Below are 19,484 nucleotides of genomic sequence, written 5' to 3'. Positions count from 1 at the left end.
CAGAGTGAGGCTGCGCCATCTTCTTTCTGCCGCCTGCCAGTTTGTAGTTTGCCAACGCAAGCGCTAAGCACGCACGCATACAGACACACACACACACACACACACACACCCTGTTATCCAAAAACCTGCCCCCTCAAAAAACATTAAAAAAAGAATTCCAAAACAAAAACAAACAAAAATCACCTGTTTTGTTAAAATCAGATCGCAAGTCAGAACAATGCGAGTGTTTACACAGCATGTCATAAAACAGGGCTCAAGCTGTGTAACAATCTCTTCAATACACAAGCAAAGCCAGTAGTTTACACGAGGGGGGGGGGGGGGAACATATATTGTGAAAGATATGGGGGTAAACATTAAAACACGATGTGTGTCAGTGTGTGTGTGTGTGAATGTAAAATAATGTGTATGTATGTGAGGGGCATGAGTGTAAGCGCATCTGTGTGTGTGTGTGTGTGTGTGTGTGTGTGTGTGTGCTTGAATACGAGTTCGGTTTCTTCCACGGGATGGCTAAGGATGACACAGCGTGCGAGCAAATGCACGTGTGTATACGCAACACCACACCTGCCAAACCGTAAGGTCTCGCCCAAGAAAAAGTTATTGCTGTAATGAAATCCCTCAACAATCACACACCTCCGGAGCGACGAGGTGACTGAGGTTACTGACAAGCAAACTAACCTACGGAAAGGCTTGTTTATCGATTACATCAATCTGTGCACGTGAACGTCCGATACCAGCAGTCTGGAGGGCGAGATGGGGGGCGGGGGGCGGGGGGGTATGGAGGATAGGAATGGGGCTGTGTGTGTGTGTAGGAAGTTGGGTGAAGGTGCCACTGAAAATATACATCCCATACACACATCGCGGGAGTGGTAAAAATACACTGCCTGAGTGATTTAAATAATAATAAAAAATAAAATTTTAAAAAGGCCTCTCTCTTCTCTCTCGCTCTCCCCATTATTGACTTATTGTCAAGGCACCCACGTCAATCAGACTGAATGTTATCTCTGTACTTATCCTGGTTGATCGGGTATCGTTCTATCTTCGTGGGCACGCGACAAAAGGCCCACCGTTCCATTCAGTATCACGCAAAGATTCCCTACCGAATAAAATAAGTAGAAGAGTTTTATGACTTGCAGTAAAAAAAAAATAAAAAAAAGGTACGCGCACACACACACTCTCGACTACCCCTCCTCATACATGCACACGCACGCACGCGTGTGTGTGCGTGTGTGAGGAGGGGTAGTCGAATGAGTGAGTGAGTGAGTGTGTGTGTGTGTGTGTGTGTGTGTGTGTGTGTGTGTGTGTGTGTGTGTGTGTGTGCGCGCGCGCGCGCGCGCGTATGTGTGTAAAGGAAGGGACATGTCCTGAAGACTTCCTTCTAGAACCACTGACTCACATGTCAAACTCGCACTGGCGTTCGGTACACAAGTACTGAAATGTACAACAACAAAAAGAGGACATTTATGATTCATCCCTGTCTCACACTTCGATTCTCTCTGTTCCACACCCAATGTTGATATAAATCGTCATTGTCAGCGCGTTTTGCGCTTGGTGTGTGTGTGTGTGTGTGTGTGTGCGCGCGCGCGCGCGCATGCCTGCGTGTGCATGCCGTGACGTACGATCGTGTGAGAGAGAAAACAGGGGCGAGGCTGGGTAAGGAAGAGGAGGGAAGACCAAGGGGAGAGTGTTGGCGGTGGGGGGTCCCGCAAGGTGGCATTTTAGCCCCCTGCCTTTAAAGGAGAAGAACACGGGGGCCCCCTTCCCCAAAACCACCCGTCTCAATAGCTGCCACTGACGCCTGGCCTTTCAAGTGTCACCTCGGCATGCGCACCCATCCCACCCCAACCCCTCCTCTTCACTGTCTCGCCTTTCGTTTCTTTTCTCGTATGTTTTCTTTACTTTTCTTCTTTTCTTTTACGCTCCCGTCTCAGCCTCCTCAGAATTCAGTCAAACCACCCATTCAATCGACCCTGCGTCACATTCACCTCCCCGTTTCCCTCTCTTATCCCTGTCTGTCTCCCCTCCTCCTCTTCTCCAACACACGATAGGTGATACTGTGTAGATGTGGGGTGGGGTGCGCAAAGGAGGTGAGGAAGGAGAGCTTTCAACTCCCTGTATGTGGGTGATCTTATGGTACGGAGGAACTAGCGTCACCGGCATCCTTTATTTGTACGTTTGTTCGAGTCACTCGCGATGATTCCCTTCACAATGGTACGCAGCCAGTTCGTAGTTCTCCCGCTACAACTGTGAGCACATATAAACTGTGACTGGATCACTTGCCATGGGGAGGTGACAGTTCACTGTCATGTCCGCGATATCTGACGACTGATGACTCCGCGGGTGTGGGGATGGAGGGTGTTTACATCGTCCTGTTTATTATCGTATTTTTTTCTATTCTTTGTTGTTGTGCTGTTATTGTTGTTGTTGCTTTGATTTGAAAACATCTATACGATTTTTTTGATTTTTTTTTTTTAACAACGGAAGTATTATTTAATTCTTGCTTACTTTTGTTTTCCATCTGTATCACGTTGTTCTCTGAGACCACCAGTTCGTGTCAGTGTCAATTTCTATCTCCCTCCCTCCCCTTTCCCTCCAACCTCGAACGCTTTGGGCAGCGATGAGAAGAGGGTGTGGAAATTAAAAACAACAGCTGCAGAATCCGAGAGTTTAACTCCTGTCGGTGAGCTCGTCAATATGAAATAGGACTGCACCACTTTTTTTTTTATTTGGGGGGGGTGGGGGGGGGGGGGTCGTTGTTATTCGGGACCATTCATAATTACCCGAAAAGACAGAGTTGGAGAAAAACAGACAGACAGGAAGAGACAAAAACAACGAGTCCACAATCCGTCATCCCATAAAAATATAAAATGAAAGAAGAAAAAGAAAGACGAGCGGTACAAAAATAGCGTGTCGTCTCCACACCGCGGTCTGAGCTCCGACCTACTTTGTCATTTTGAAAACGCGACAACCGAGGCTCGGCCATTGATCCATCAACATCCCCCAAACAAGACGGCACTTCAAACTAAATCCCTGAAATCCTGAGTGATTTTTAAACAACTTTTTTCACTCCTTCCCACCCCCTAACCCCCTCAAACCAGACGTAACAGACCCGCCTCTAACATTGATTTGTCAGTCGTTGCTGTGTTTTGAACGTGTTAAAAAACAAAACAAAACCCTCACGCTTAAATATGCCTACAAAAAACCGTGATGGTAACTCTACACGAGTTGCCATCAACGAGAACCCAATCCCCCCCCCCTCCCCCGCGCCCTCCCCCCACCCCCACCCCTCTCCCTCAGTACGGTCAATTATATATTAATATCAATCAACACACACACGCGCGCGCACGCAAACAAACACACACACACACACACTGTGTTATAACTGTTGTATCACTTTCTTTGACAACTCATTCCATTCTCTTTCCCAAATGTCTCTTCAGTGTTTCCCACCACTGGCTGCTGAACTGACATGAGGAAATCATAAATCACAGCCTGTCCACAAACGTTTGTGTGTATCGTTAAGCAATTTATGTTATATAACCAGCACACACATCCGGTATACCATTAGGGAGTTCAGACTGTGGGTATGAAATGACACTGAAGATGATGAATCTGTCTCCAGGAATAATTATCTTAATACCATAACATGCACAAACTCTCGTCATGTTTGCACACACACACGTCGCGCACTCACACATCCAAGGAGACGTCTCGTTGTAACTTATTTCCTTCTACTGCGATGATCGTTATCGTATTTTGATATATAACATTCAAAGCTATGGGACTGGCGCATGTGTTTAGAAAAAAAAATCATAATAATGAAAAGGCATTCATTTGGTAAAGCATTCAAAAGGTTTTTACAAATTTTGCTTAAAGGGCTCTGTAATGGAGGGGCAGACATAGAAAAAAACGAATTCGACCAGGAAGATAACGTATAACGATAAGGGACACAGGTGCGTACACACACACACACACACACACACACACACACACACACAAAATTATTAACGACGAAAAAAATTTAAGTGTTAACAACAACTCCCCAACCCCCACCCCCCAACCACCTCCAAAAACTCGACTGAGGACCAGCAGCTGTGGCCGTGTCCGCTTAAAAACAATCAAAAAAACCAAAAACCGCACTCTTTCAAGGACCTCTCGCCAACCCCAGTCTCAACATCTGTGGCACACAGCGCCATTGTACAACGAGGGGTGGAAAGGGGAAATATGTCATAATGAGAGAGGGGGGGGCCGGGGGGGGGATGGGGGGGAGAGAGAGAGAATCGAACTGCCTATACTAATGCAGTCAGCAGTTGACACCACGGGGTGTTTGTTTTAATCCCAACATCGACAACGCGTCACAGACCTGCTCGGTTTCCAACGGGGCAGCGATGCATGGGAAAACGATCCTTTTCCACCCAATCGCCCTACCCTGCCTACACAGCTGCTAGAGGTTCGAAAAATCAAAGAAAACATGCCGTCATTAAGTGGTCAGAACCTCCAGCTTTCGACTTCCAAAGCCCCAGGTTCGAAACTGACAGCATCTTGTGGGGAAGGGTAAACAAACTTTTCTTCCAGGTTATAACAATGCTCCAAACCTTTAGTGCGTGTTATGCTAACTAGACTCAGTGCGCGCAGAAGATCAAATCTGCAAAGTCAACCCTCGTTCATGCCCGAGTTCAGCAGGTTATGAGAACATGCAGATTCCGTGTAAATTGTAATGCATCTGTCATCAGTCATCAGCAATTGGATGCTGGTCTCGTGAAGGAAAAGAGAAGACTTCTGACTGTAACGCAGAACTTAATTTTTTTTTTTTTTTTTAAATAATAATAAATCAACTCTTCTCAAAGGAACATTTTTTCAGAAAACTTGTCACCAGCTGAGCTCTGCATACTGGGCCCTCTTCCACCAAAAACTATAACATCACTGGCTCTTCACACACACGGGTAAATGTAAGCCATCTCTGCCTCTGACTGCTTGGAGGCTCCAGTGTCAAGACAAGGAAGACAAGCTAAAAAATGGGACCCCTGAACATTGTATATCTGATCCTACAAATGGTGATATATCTGATCCAGTGTTATCTCCTTCCAACTTCCCGCCACACTGGTGAGACAGACACTGAATGAAGTATCAGTCATTAATGATTAATTCAAACAGGCGTGTCTGTATCTCCATCTACATCCAAGCATGTGATGAATTACTTTCCAATTCAGCAAACTTGTTGATGCTTAAGTCTTTAAAAAATAAAAAAATTAAAAAAAAAAAAAATTATTGGGTTTTTTTTTTTTTAAATCCAAATTTCCTTTTTTTTCTGTTATTTGTCCATTCTGCAAAATCATCTCTCTCTCTCTCTCTCTCTCTCTCTCTCTCTCACAAACACACACACACACAATCTCTCTCTCTCTGTCTAAAATCACATTTATGCCACTGACATACATTAAACTGAAGAGCACACACATTCACACACACACATTCTTTTTCTCTTTCCAGTCTTCACCTTCAAGCATATTTCTGTAATAAAGAAAAAGATACCAAAGTAGAAGAACAAAAGGAATACAATCAGTCATTTTCCATTCAAAATCACAAGTCAAAGGAACTTTCACTGTATCTGAGCATATTTCCAGAAACCTTATAACAAGTCAGAAAAAAAGTACCTTAGTAAGCACTCTGCAAGTACACCACAAAGCATGAACTATGAAGCAATGTTTTGTAATGATATAACAGGTTGCAAAGTTGAATCTCTGTCTCTCCTCCCCTCTTCCCCCAATCCTCCTATAAAGAGGAGCAGACTGCAAGTGCAGTATTCATCCTACCAAGTGACTGATAGAGATACCGGGGCACAATCTGATCAATAAAGATTATCTGTTTATCATCATCTCGTGACACAGCACCTTATGGAATCAAATCATCAGTGTCAGCCACACAAGCAAGCTGACTTAGGAATGATGGCATCTTTTCTTTCATTACTGGTGACAGCATGCTTTATCATAAGAGTAGACTGTTTCGTTGGCTATGTGCACAAAATTCTAATTGCATTGAGAGGCTTGTCATTTTAAAAATAAAATGCATGGGAAAAAAAAAATCATTCATGAACGAATGAGACTGTGAGAATTAAGAATAAAAATGAAGACTGAAATGACGATTTACTTCTAACAAAATTTTGATTAAATTCAACATATGCATATTTAAAAAGTGTACACACACACACACACACACACACACATAAATAATATCATGTCAGTGTGAATGACTTTCACTGATACTAATGATAATCATAATGTGCTGGTTTCTATGCGTGTATACAGATGCAGAGCGTGTTTTATTTTTAAAATGTTATGATTTTGATAGTTTTGTAAGAACTGGCTTTTCAAACAGAACATTCTTCTAAGTGTGTGGCCGTCAACACCCATTCACACTCAAACACACAAACACACTCTGTCTCTCTCAGAGACTCCTTCTCATACACAACCCCTATACACAATAAGGGAGGACACCATGACAGCTATCACAGAGACAGCATACAACACATAGGAGATAAATAAATAAATAAACAAACAAACAAACAAAAGAAAGTCATCCAAATCTTGATAATAAAAGTCCTCGCCCGTCCATATGCCCACATCCATCTCTCCTGGACATTTGCACTTGTCCAGTGAACCCAGAAACAGGATAGGATCGAGGCAATTCAATAGTGAACACAGAGCAGGGGTCCAGTTGGCGTCAGTGGGGCAAGTGGGGGTTGTGTGGTGGGGAAGCAATCATTCAAGATAAATGAAATATAACAAGCTCTGGCACAATCCATAAACTTCCACGAACCCTGTCACACATCACACACACGTATGCACATGTATGCATGCAATTGCAAGCACACATACAGACATGTATGCACACATACCCACATCATACATGTATGCATGTGTGTGAACACGCATAGATACATATTAGATATAAAATCAGATGCAAAAGACTAGCACATGTACATGTGAGAAGGGTTCTAATATGAAGTTCTGTGCAGAGACAATAATCAAGAGCCATCAGCTAATTTTTCTCTTTTTTCTTCTTCTTTTTTTTTCAAATATACTTTATTGGAAAAGAAAAAAGCAGGTTAAGATCCTGCTAAGTGATTACAGAGAGAGAAAAAAAATTTTTTTTAAAGCACATGCACACCAACAAACAGTTCACTCTCCTCACTCTGTCTGAAGGGAAATCAACAAGCAAGATTCCACCCCACAAAAGAACACTGAAGATATATTATCCAAAAGGTCCCCCACTCACCCCATTGGCGTAGGAGGCGTAAGGAGGTAGAAAGAAACCCATGGATCCTGGGGGCTGGCCTGGCCCTGGGGCTCCGCCTGCCACCTTATCTGAAAACACATCATCATCATCATCATCATCATATTCATTATTGCCTGCCACCTTATCTGAAAACACATCATCATCATCATCATCATCATCATCATCATGGGATCAGGCTTCATGCATTGCTGCTGCAAGCAACCTTTCAGACACGCATTCAAAGTGTATCTCGTATCTTGATGGAACAATATTCCTCTGTTCACTTACACACACACTCTCTCTCTTTTTTTCATTCTCACTCCCACTGTCTGTGTGTGGAGAGGCCAGTGACACATCTGTCTCACTGATATTGTGTATATTGCAAAGATAAAGTCTGAAGAGAGATGTTTACATGTCAATATCACACCCCATGACATAACTGTTATGTCACTACCCTCCCCCACCCCTCACCCAACCAAGCCTCCATCCCCCAAGCCCCCCCCCCCCACACACACACACACACTCTTCAGTCTCCCCCTTCCCACAATACACACAGCATCCCATGTTAAAATGCACCCCTTGCTACATATTAATGCTGACAATGACACCACTGAGTCAGTCAGTTCAGCTCATGCAAACCCTGAAATAATCATTCAATATGTCTAAAATACTGAATATGTTTGAGGTAGTGGTGGGAGGTGGCTCTGATTTGGGTAGAGATTGGAAAACTCAGAACCAAAAGCAACAAACAAAAAACAGTGTCTAAGATTACTAAGAATTCTGCTTCATGTTCATGTCCTGATTGTGGATAAAATACCCAACAAGGAAACAAGGGTTCCAGAAAGAGATCTGATTCATGTTAGGCCTATAATTTTTACCTGAAATATATAAATGCAATAAAATTCAATTAACGGGGAATCTCTTCACTATTTCACCTAGAATAGCTATAAGATGCACTGGAATAAGGTTTTCTGATCCATGCACAAAAGCACACTGTTATGAAAGCATGCAACAAACACACTTGCTTGATCAATGCAAACTGCAACATACACCACACACAGAACATGCCATATTTGAACTGTGATTATCATTATTACACCAGTGTGTAGAGGCATAAAAGATAGCTTAAAGTATCAAAGGATTAAACCATGTGAGTTGCCTTCCCCCATGCCTCTGTCTTAGATTTTTTTCTAGAACTTTACAAAGTTAGTCTATGCATATATCTGTATATCAAAGCAGATAAGGTTCGCACAGACACACACACACACACACAGACACAGACACACACTTCTGCACGCTCACACAGACACACACACACACAGAGAAAGCCACCATAACACCAAAAGACAGCTATGCCAGTTCCACTGTGGAGTCCAGTCCATCACCAGCAATCCATTAAACCCACCATAATCCCTGCCCAGACAAAAAGCACATTCTCAGGCCAGACTGCCACTCACAAACTCCATTCCCTCAAGTATGAAAATAATCATCACCGCCTCCCCTCATAACCATTCCATCAAAACATAACCGGCTGTTTGTCTGTCTTGAAGGCCATGTCAGGAGACAGCTAAACCTGACCAGAAAAGTAAATGGGCCCATGAAACTGCCAGCTTCCACATGAATGAGTTATCAGGCCAATGTGGCGGAGGCTTAAGGCTGCCACTGACACTATGGGACGCATCATGTGCATAAATCCCTCAGGGGGGAGTGGAGGACAGTTAAGTTATAACAATTTTACCTGCCAAGTAGAAAGGAAAAGATTGCTGTTTTTTTTTCCCTACTGACTTTTCTTATTCTTATGTCAGCGTCTGTTCTCCACACTTCTTTTTTTTCTTTCTACTTCTTCAAAATCTTTAACACCTCTTCTCATTCTGTGTTTGTGGACTTCAACTCCTCTGGGCTGTTTATATATATATATATATATATATATATATATATATATATATATATGTGTGTGTGTGTGTGTGTGTGTGTGTGCATTCACCATTTTAAAATCAACCTGGCATTTAGGTCATTGCATGTTGGGTAAACATGCTGGTGTTTCTGTAACACAAACATGTTTGATTGTGCTGATGTCATATAATGAAGGGGATTAAGGCACAGGAGGTTGGGGACCTGTAAAAGTTTTCAGCCTCAACCCTCCAGACAGTGCCAGGATTTGAACCACGAAACACCAAACTTCACAATGGAAGTCCGCTCCTATAATCAGCCATTATGCTCCTCCTTCTTATTGGAATTTTTTTTTCTTATTAAAAAAAAAAAAAGATAAAAAAATCAAAAATCAAAAAAATCTGAGGAGTAAAATGTAAACAGCCCAGATCACATGTGCAAGTGCATGTGCGAGCCCACACACAAATGTAAGTTGCTGTCTGCGGCCCAGGATGCAGGATGCGTGCACACACACACATGCACTCTTTTAACTTATGGTAATGATTTGCCTGTTCAACTGAACTGCAAAAGGGGACAGTACTCATGACCCATGAACTGTAACAGTCCTAGACCTAAAAAAACAAGCAGTGTGTTAAACTAAACAAATAAATAAATGAATACATCATCTTAGTCACTGGGTGTCAGGTATCAACAACTTGTATTAAACATCAAAGTTTTACAACACATTTGTCTAAAGACTCAAATTTGTTACAAGGCGACCATAAAATCATATAAACAAAAAGCAAGAAAAGCCTTTTCTATTCCTGGTGCAACAGTATTACTGATCCAGCTAATTGCTCAATATCTCACGGTGCTACATTATAACCAATCCAGCTTTTTTGTTTTTTGTTGGGTTTTTTTTTTTTAATTGCTCAAAATCTAAACTGTTTCTCCTGTAATGTTTCTGGATGGGAAGTGGCATCATAACAGAGTGTATTCTGAGTATACTTTTCACTGAAATCCTTGATGTGAGTACTGTGTTCATGAAAAGTTACATCAATAACATGTATGTGCTAAACTTTTGTTACAATCTGAACTATGATGAGAATGATTTAATATCTGTATCATGACAATTTACTGTAAACAGGCCTGCGTGACATTAAACCTGTATTTCATGAGGTCTGCGGACTCATTAATGTACCTCTCACTACAAGTGTTTGTACTTTCCACTTGAAAGACTGAGGAGAGAGGTGGAGGAGGGAGGGAGAAATAATCTACTCTTCAATTTCTGTCACATAGACAGAAAACAGGATCAATCAATTTAAAAACATATCAAAGTATAAATACAAAAATACAGCCCACATATGTGTCTAAAGAAAAAAAGAAAAAGAAAAAATGTGTTTTACATAAACGTACTACCCAAGAAACGAAAACTAAAAGACAAACGACGCAAACACAAGCAATGTAACGGAACTGGCAACCCAAGCCGTTCAACGTTCCAAGGGAGTTAACACAGTACATGCCTAACTGACCAAAATCATCCCTCGCTTGCCTGCACTTGGCCCGCGAGTGACATTCCCCTTGTTGGCCGCAGTGCGGTGTGAGCAGAGAAGCAGCAACGGCCGTCGTGACGGGGAACGTAAACCCAACTGTTTTCCATTGATTTTTTTTTCCCGCCCTTCCTCTCCCCCCAAAGTGGGCCATTTCTGCCATATTCGTGATGTTTTATGTATCGCTTGGGTCGGTGGGCTGCCGTACGATTTGCATCTGATGTTAACTGTGCTTCACGAGAAGGCCACAAAATGACAAACATCGGTCTCGCCCCGTACTGCTCATTTGTCAACGAGGCTTCTTGAGCACCATGGTCTCCATATACAAAAAGGCAGATCAGACATATGAGTGTTACACATTAATTTCATTATCTACCTAGTTGTTAACAGAGTAACGGGATCTGATTTCAACAAAATGTTCGTTTTATTTTACATTTTCATTCTGTTTGTATCACAGTCAGTGACACACACACGAACTCACTATCTCTCTCACTCACACACTGACTGACTCACACAAACTTAGTGAACGATGAATGAATCTCAATATGTAAAAATGAATAAGTAAACTACGGAACACACATACACAAACACGCATATCACTGTCTGATTTGATGATAAAACAAGATCATTTTCTTCCAGCTATGCTGTTAACAAAAAACAAACTCAGCACAAGCATCAGATTCTGTACAAAATATATAATTTGTTGTCATAGAAAAATTCAATCCAAGGCATAAAATTAACTGCCTTTCAGTTTTAATAGTTTTACTTGAGGCTTCAGAATTAAACTTCATGAGACAAGATTTGATTACCATACACAAGTTTCAGTAACACAACTTTGTGTCCTGAACTGAAAACTGAGATTCCTTAGTTTTATAATTCTGATCCATTTTTATTAATTACATATATTCAAGAATTTAACCCAAAACACAATTTATTGCATATATATATATACACATCAACTATATAGTTATAAGCTGTTACAGTGTTAGAAATCTGACATCCTCCTATTCAATGTAAACACTGTCTGGGTTGGTGTGTTTTGATAACAACTCTGTGATGAATGTATGTGTCATCAGTCTGTGTGAGGCTCTGTGTGTGTGTGTGTGTGTAAAAGAGTAATTGGTTGTGTGCTTGTGTGTTTCCATCCCTGTGTGCAGACTTGTGTACATATGGATGCAACAGCGTGTGCTCTGGTATTTGATGATATTGCACTGAACTGTTCTATAGTGAACTGTTCTATAGTGAACTGAACTGTTCTATAGTGAACTGAACTACGCTGTAAGCTGCATCATACTGTTACAGTACTCACACACTGTGCTGTACTGTACTATGCTAGCCCAGTATGTACTGTATATCACCAGTGGATCTAATCAGTACTGTGCAATGCTAGCCCAGTATGTACTGTATATCACCAGTGGATCTATTCAGTACTGTGCAATGCTAGCCCAGTATGTACTGTATATCACCAGTGGATCTATTCAGTACTGTGCAATGCTAGCCCAGTATGTACTGTATATCACCAGTGGATCTATTCAGTACTGTGCTATGCTAGCCCAGTATGTACTGTATATCACCAGTGGATCTATTCAGTACTGTGCTATGCTAGCCCAGTATGTAATGAATATCACCAGTGGATCTATTCTGGGGGCTTGCTCCCTGTGAAATACAACCACCATCACACTGAGTGCCCCACACCCTCCTAGCATTATTTCACTGTCCACAGTAAAGTTACCATTCTAACCTCAAATTCCAGATGCCTAGTTCTTAAAATAAAAAATCATCAGGAATGTGTGTATGTGCACACCTGCATCAGTGTGTGCATATATTTCCTGTTTGCCCTAATCAATTTCATGTATACACGTATACAAACACATGAAAATCAAATACCCATGTAAAGATCCCATAACCAATGTCAGTGTTCAGTGGGCTAAGCAAACATGAATACACATTCATCATGCACCATCCACTAGGCTGTCTAAACAGTCATGAATACACATCATTAATTGTTAATCAATGCTTATAGTCCACCCGACCACACAGGGCCATATCAGGACAGCCAAACTCTACAAATGCTCAACCACATCAACACAAAACTGTCACACACACACACACACACACACACAAAAACAATATAAGATAAACACAGTTCATGACACATTATCCTAACCATTTAGCTCCTTAAGGCAAATAAGATTTAGGCTGTGCTGAGGAAGCTAGCCATTCCGCTTAATTCATTGTCCCAAGATTTTTTAAAAAAGGAAGAAAAAAAATCTTTAAAAAAAATAAAAATAAAAAACCCCAAAAAAAAAAAACACAAAAAAAAACCACACACATAAAAAAGGTCATGTAGGCAAGTAACACTGCAGAATGGACAGCTAATGCCCAGCCCAGTGTTAACAATTTCAGTACCTCGCTGCCCAAGCAAAACAGCACAGATAGTACATCACAGACTGAAAAAGAGAAAAAGGTTGCAAGGCTTGCTTGAAAAAATGAAAGAGGAATGGACTAGGAAGGCAGACAAAGGAGACAACAGTGAAGGAAGTAAAAAGGCAGAAACAAAGAAAGCGATAGAAAAGAGTTAATTTCTGGCACAAAATTTCCAGAAGGTGGGGATGCTATTTATACTGAAAGACCACCAGCATCCCCACAGGGGTATGAATACACATAAAAGCCCACCTGAAGACATGAATCAACACATGAGTTACAACCCATACATGCAGCAGTCAAATACTGAGCAGTTTTTTTGCCCACACTCTTAACAATAAGTCATTCAAATTGCACAATGCCTGTGAACCAAGTATATCTGTGGGTGTAAATAATCATTTTTTAGTCCCCTTCAGTTTAGCATTGTGTCCTGAAGACAAAATAGTCTCCCATTTTCCAATCATGCTTCTACACAGCAGATACAAGTACGTAAAATAGCGAACAACACAAGTTTTCGAGTTGCTCTGTAATACTATCTCATGAACTCTGTTTTTTTCCTCCATTTCACACATCACAAAATGTTTAAACAAACCCCCCCCCCCCCCCCAAAAAAAAAAAAAAATTCAAGATTTACTGTGAAAGCAATGGTTTTACTACCTCACTTACACCTCACCACACCTCCCCTTCACCTGTTGCTCCACCTGGGACATAAGCCTCCAACATGTATTCTCTAGCCATCCAGGTCCTGTGCCAGTAGCTCCAGCTGTCCCTAGGTGTGACCTGTCATCTTCATATCTGCCTCCAGGTCACAGCACCATGTACTTGCTGGAAACCCTCCTGTCCTTTTCCCTAGCGAGTTCCAGGTGTGGGCTTGCCTTGCTGCTTGCGAAGCATGTGGCAGATCCATCTCCAGCACCTTTGAAAAATCTCTTCTTCTGCAGGTTGCCATCTTGTTCCTTCTCTTGTTTGCTCTTTCATGTCTGATTGTCTCTGGCCAGCGAATTTGAAGAATCCTTCTGAGGCAAGTGTTGATGATCTCATAAATTTTGACTGTTTCACTTTCCAGACCTTCATTTTAAAACTTACTCCCAGATCTACAGTATCAACAGAATTTTCCACTCATGCTAAGAATCTAACATACATTCCTCCAATGAACAGGTCAAACACTGCACAAAAGGACCATTACAAACAATTTAATGTGTCACCTCTGATAGATAAATCAACAAGTTCTGTCTTGTTCTTAGCCCCAATCAATTACTAGGAATTGCAGCAGCAGCTGCAGCAGCTATTGTAGTTTAAGAAAGAAGTAACCCTAATGGAAATTGTGCCACTTGTTTGAAACTGTTTTCATAAAACATTTGTCTCCGTCTGTAGTCTTTGCTTTGAAATAATATCAACCGGTGTTGCTTCTGTCAGAAACAGGATCCCAATTTCAAGGTGACAATGTCTTTTCTCAGTCATAGGAATGAGCCCCTGAGCCAGATTTGTTTGAGTTAGTGATGGAAAAAAAAAAAAAAAAAAAAAAAAAAAAAAAATATATATATATATATATATATATATATATATACACACACACACACACAAAAATCATTACCATATCATCCATGAAAAAGATATGTACAAAAATCATTATCACATCATCCATTCTTGTTGTTCATCTAGAAAGTGGATCATGCCCTGAGACTGAAAGAAAGAAAGAAAAAAAAAAACAACCCAGTCTGTGGAAGATGATGTTAAAACAGAAAAATGGGGTCAGTTACCCCAGCCCTCACCCCAACACTCATCATCACACAATTCATAAAAAAAATTCTCCATGATAAATCTGGGTGTCATACTTATTCTGTCAGGGGAAATGGGGTCACAAAGTATCTGGAGAGACAGGGAGGGGCTGGGACTGGTTGTGACAATGACTGACATGCTCTCTGACACCAACAGCCTGACCACTATGTCAGTCACTGAGTACCAGTTTGGGCGAGGAGGTAAGGAGTGTGGTCACTCTCTTGCCTTGGTCAGTGGAGTCAGCCCACAACTATTTCCGCTTCCTAAACACACTGACACTCCCACAACAAATACCATCCTGTCCTGTCCCCAGGTTTCTCAGTCACATGTCCAGTTTTCTGAGGGACAAGCCCACTTCATTTCTTATGGAGAGAGAGAGAGAGAGAGAGAGGCACCTTACCAAACTGGTTAATCCAACAGATCCACATTGTGATAATGATAAGCAATTCTTCTCGTTCATTAGATCCATGTAGAAAAAGCAAAATATGTGAAAAGGCATTAAAAAGGAAAGAACACTCATACTTGGTAAACACAAAGTGACAGTCACTGAAAGTGAGAAACACATTAAATGTGTTGAACTTCCTGATTCTGAGCTCTTTTCAAGTTCTGTTGAAGTGTGTGATTACTTTTGTATGCGAGTATGCATGCATGCTTGTGCGAATATATACTTGCATGCATGAGCTCTGAATGCATGCATTTGTTATCCTGCTACTATTCCATTCAGTATAACTATTAACTAGGTACGGATACATATGTGAATGGAAAGTGTGTTTTATTCAGTTGGTATATTAATTATTATATCTTCTGCAAAAACTACATTCAAATAAAGTAAACTATATGGTATTCTGCAATGGAAGATGTACCAAGATACTTGTCAAGTTATAATTTGATGCATTATCCTAAGGATTTCTGAAGAACTCAAGAAAATAAGAAGGAAAAAAAACATTTACAACATGGTGGACAAACTCTTCTCATGCAGACAGCTTATGTGTTAACATTAGAAAAAAAAGAAATCCTCAGATACATGTCCAAAAAAATATTCAAAACTAAACATTCAAGCATACACTATCTATACAGATACTGTTCTGTCATGATACTGCTAGCCACGGAACTTCAATATCGTTGGCCCCCGTTGAACAGCGATATCACTGTTGCACAACAGCGTTCAAAATGCCAAAGGAACAGAAAGACACACAGGCATATATATATATATCTACACATGTACTCACAAACAGAAAAAGTATCCTGTTGGTGTCAAATATACCTTATTAACGCAAGTCAAAATCCCAGATAGAAACAGAAAACAACAGAGAGGCACACAGGCATAAATTATAACACAGAAAAGTATTATGTTGGTGTCAAATAGCCCTTTTCAGTTATAATCTTGTTACCCTGTTAAGCTGTCATTTTAGTAAGGATATATGCCCTTTTAACTGATACCTGTGTCAAATATAACTGATTATCATGATAGGTGTATCATGGTGTAGTGGGAGGAATAGGGAAAGTGGGATGGAGGACTGTGAAAAATAGGAAGAAAATATTAATTTAAATCATTAACCTTTGAATCCAGAAAACTTTATATCAGTATCATATTATGGTCAGTATTATTCACTCTATTTGCATGACTGCTTATCACTTTTTGATCATTTAAAAACAAACCATTTCTTTCTTCTCCCTCCTAAATTAAAATTGCTAGTCTCCACATTCAACCCAAGTCCCTCTTGCAAGTATTCATTATAATAATTACAACCCAAAACAATGATCAACTCCATCAAGACAACATCATGCAGTGGACCACTTAAATGGAAGTTTAAATACCACATTACCCTGAATCCTTCCACTTCCAGCATTTATCTTTCACCACAAACTGTGCTACTGCTAACCACTCAAACCCTTCCCTCCACACAACCTCCACCACCCACCTCAAAAACAAAAAAACAAAAATGGACCCCTACTTTGGGCTACTCTTGAACCATACTGGAAAAAATGAGGAAAGCAACAGCGACACTGTTCGTTCCAGTTATCAAATGTAATGATACACACTATATTTGTTCAGTACGAAAATTAACACTCTTTGAAATGTAAAGTTAAAAAACAGTCTGACCATACTACAAAGCCAGAAGAATGATCATATGACTGTTAGTTCTGGTAGTATTTGTAAAATATATCAATAACAGTTAACAGTAACACTCTTTCTGCTCACAGAAATCATCGATTAATCAATACAAGTACACAGCATCAAAAGAACCTGCAAGTTAACAGGTTTGTGAGTGAGAGAGAGAGTGTATGTGTGTGTGTGTGTGTGTGTGTGTGTGTGTGTGTGTGTGTGTGTGTAACTGTTGGTGTGTGTGCATGCGTGCAAGCATGCGTGTGTGTGGTGCATGAGCACGTACATGCATACAAAGTGAGAGAAAGATATAGAATTAGAATGTGTGACTGTGAGTGCATTCATGCATCTGTATTAGTGTTTACCCAGTATGTGCATGTAGCCATCTTCATGTACATGTGTGGTTGCGCACTTGCAGTCATGGGTCAGAGGAGCGGACAAAATTAAAATCATTATATCTGTGGGATTGCGGGATAATTTTTAATGAATGCCAATCTGAATCAGTCTCTTACTTTCGATAACCTGAATCAGTCTGTTATTTTGGATAACAAATCATCACATATGTTGCTATTTGGGGCTATTCATAGTATTTGCATCTGCTCCAGTGCAAAACAATGTCTTATAAGTTAACAGAGACTCCTGTGAGATGTCCTCACATAAAAAGTTTACAACCTTACCTGTGGTCAGAATCAGAGTAACTTTATTATCTCAGTAGAGAAATTAAGTGTGTGATGAAAATTATCTGTGAGTGTGAACTGTTATACATACAGATTACAAACAAAACAGTAAAATTTGGCGTACAACATTATACAAAATCACACTCAACAGAGTCAGCAAAGTAAGCCTGATTAAAAAATATATAAATTCCTCAATTCAAAACACACACATACATGTGTGCACACCTGCTCATATGCATGCACCCAAACACCCTTTTCGTATACATGCACAACATATCAACCAAATATGGTGGTAAAGTCAATACAGATCAAAAATAGTCATTCAGATGCACTTAGCGCACGTAAAAGAACCCAAGGTAACAAAGGGGTTGTTCCTTGACCAAGCAAAATTCTGTAGAAAAACCCACTTCGATAGGAAAAACAAATAAAACTGCATGCAGGAAAAAAAATTTTTTAAATGGGTGGCACTGTAGTGTAGCGACGCACTCTCCCTGGGGAGAGCAGCCTGAATTTCACACAAAGAAATCTGTTGTGATAAAAGAAATACAAATACAAATACAAAGACTTATCTGTAAAACACACAACCAAATTCTCAACAAATAAGGCATATGAGCATCACTTACAGGCATAGAAACATCCAGTTATAAAAACATCAGTTACATCAGTAAGATCAGCATCCTTATATCAAAATAAAGCATCTCAACTTCCAAAGTTAAATTCAAATTCAGAAAATAAAATTGATTTCTCTCCCTCTCCCTCTTCTATCCCCTGCACCCACACCTCTCTCTCTTCCTCTCATTCACACACACACACACACACATGGAGGCACGCACGCACACCACACACACCCGTACTCCTCAACCCAACCCCAAATTTAAATAAAGCCTACACAAAAACATATTGCATCAAAAAGGGGTATTGACAGGAATAAAAGTGTTTCTAGTTCCAACTTCTATGAGATTCAAATTAAAGACTCCTGTAGCATCTTCAAGATGGTAAAAGTTAATAGTATTACCCTACTCAGTCCACTGCTGCTGTCCTTTGAAACCACTTTTGCTTTTTGCGTGACTCACTGTTCGACGAGAACTGCTAGTCGATTTGGTCGCACTCCTGTGACCTTACTGCAGACATTTTCTATCCTGCTCAATATATTTTTACATTTCACACTAATGCTTCTATACCAACATATGAAAGAGAACGTTAACACTGATTCAATCAACATCTGTAAAATTTCTGATGTACTTTATCACTGACACTGAGGCTTCTGAGTTTTTGCAAACAATGAATTCTGGACTGACATATTTAATAAGATGGGTATTACTATTACAGTATTAGCAGGACAGCTTAACTTATTGTCAATACCTGTCCCTAAATATTTATACTCATTTACACACTCATCTTTCACACCACAAATAAAAAGGTCTGACACAGTCATGACAGTGGATGGATTCCTCCTAAATCAATCAACATTTCATTAGTCTTCTGCACATAAGGTCCCAGTAGTTTTCCTTGCACCAGGTTGCAAAAACTTTCACATGGTCAAAGTAAATATTGTCAGAGTGGGCAGTTGCACTACAGTCTCTCTCTGACCAGGAAGCAGCTCTTGTGCTATGTACCTAACAATCCACTGCTGTGGGATCATCTAGTGTCGGGGGTTAGCAAATGGACACTGTTTCATACTGTGCATTGTTTCAGTTTTAGTTTCACAAGTTGATGCGTTCAAATAAAGCCATATATATATATATATATAGAGAGAGAGAGAGAGAGAGAGAGAGATCTGCTAGGCAGAATGGTTTTCTTCATCAGAAT

At 40.5% G+C, this 19,484-nt stretch overlaps 1 protein-coding gene across 4 annotated transcripts in view; it reads right to left on the bottom strand.

The window, feature by feature from the left end:
- The window catches only part of LOC143292871 (protein pangolin, isoforms A/H/I/S-like), a 96,173-nt gene that overhangs the window by 51,748 nt on the left and 24,941 nt on the right, over positions 1-19,484 (bottom strand). For all 4 annotated transcript variants that reach the window (XM_076603515.1, XM_076603514.1, XM_076603517.1 and 1 more), the window contains exon 3: positions 7,270-7,358. In XM_076603515.1, coding sequence (XP_076459630.1) covers positions 7,270-7,358 — 89 coding nt within the window. The remainder of the gene's footprint in view (positions 1-7,269; positions 7,359-19,484) is intronic.

Source organism: Babylonia areolata, chromosome 18 (assembly GCF_041734735.1).
Source record: "Babylonia areolata isolate BAREFJ2019XMU chromosome 18, ASM4173473v1, whole genome shotgun sequence".
NCBI classification, from domain to species: Eukaryota; Metazoa; Mollusca; class Gastropoda; order Neogastropoda; family Buccinidae; genus Babylonia; species Babylonia areolata.
Note: the sequence above shows the minus strand (reverse complement) of the source record. Positions and strands in the feature narration are given on the sequence as shown.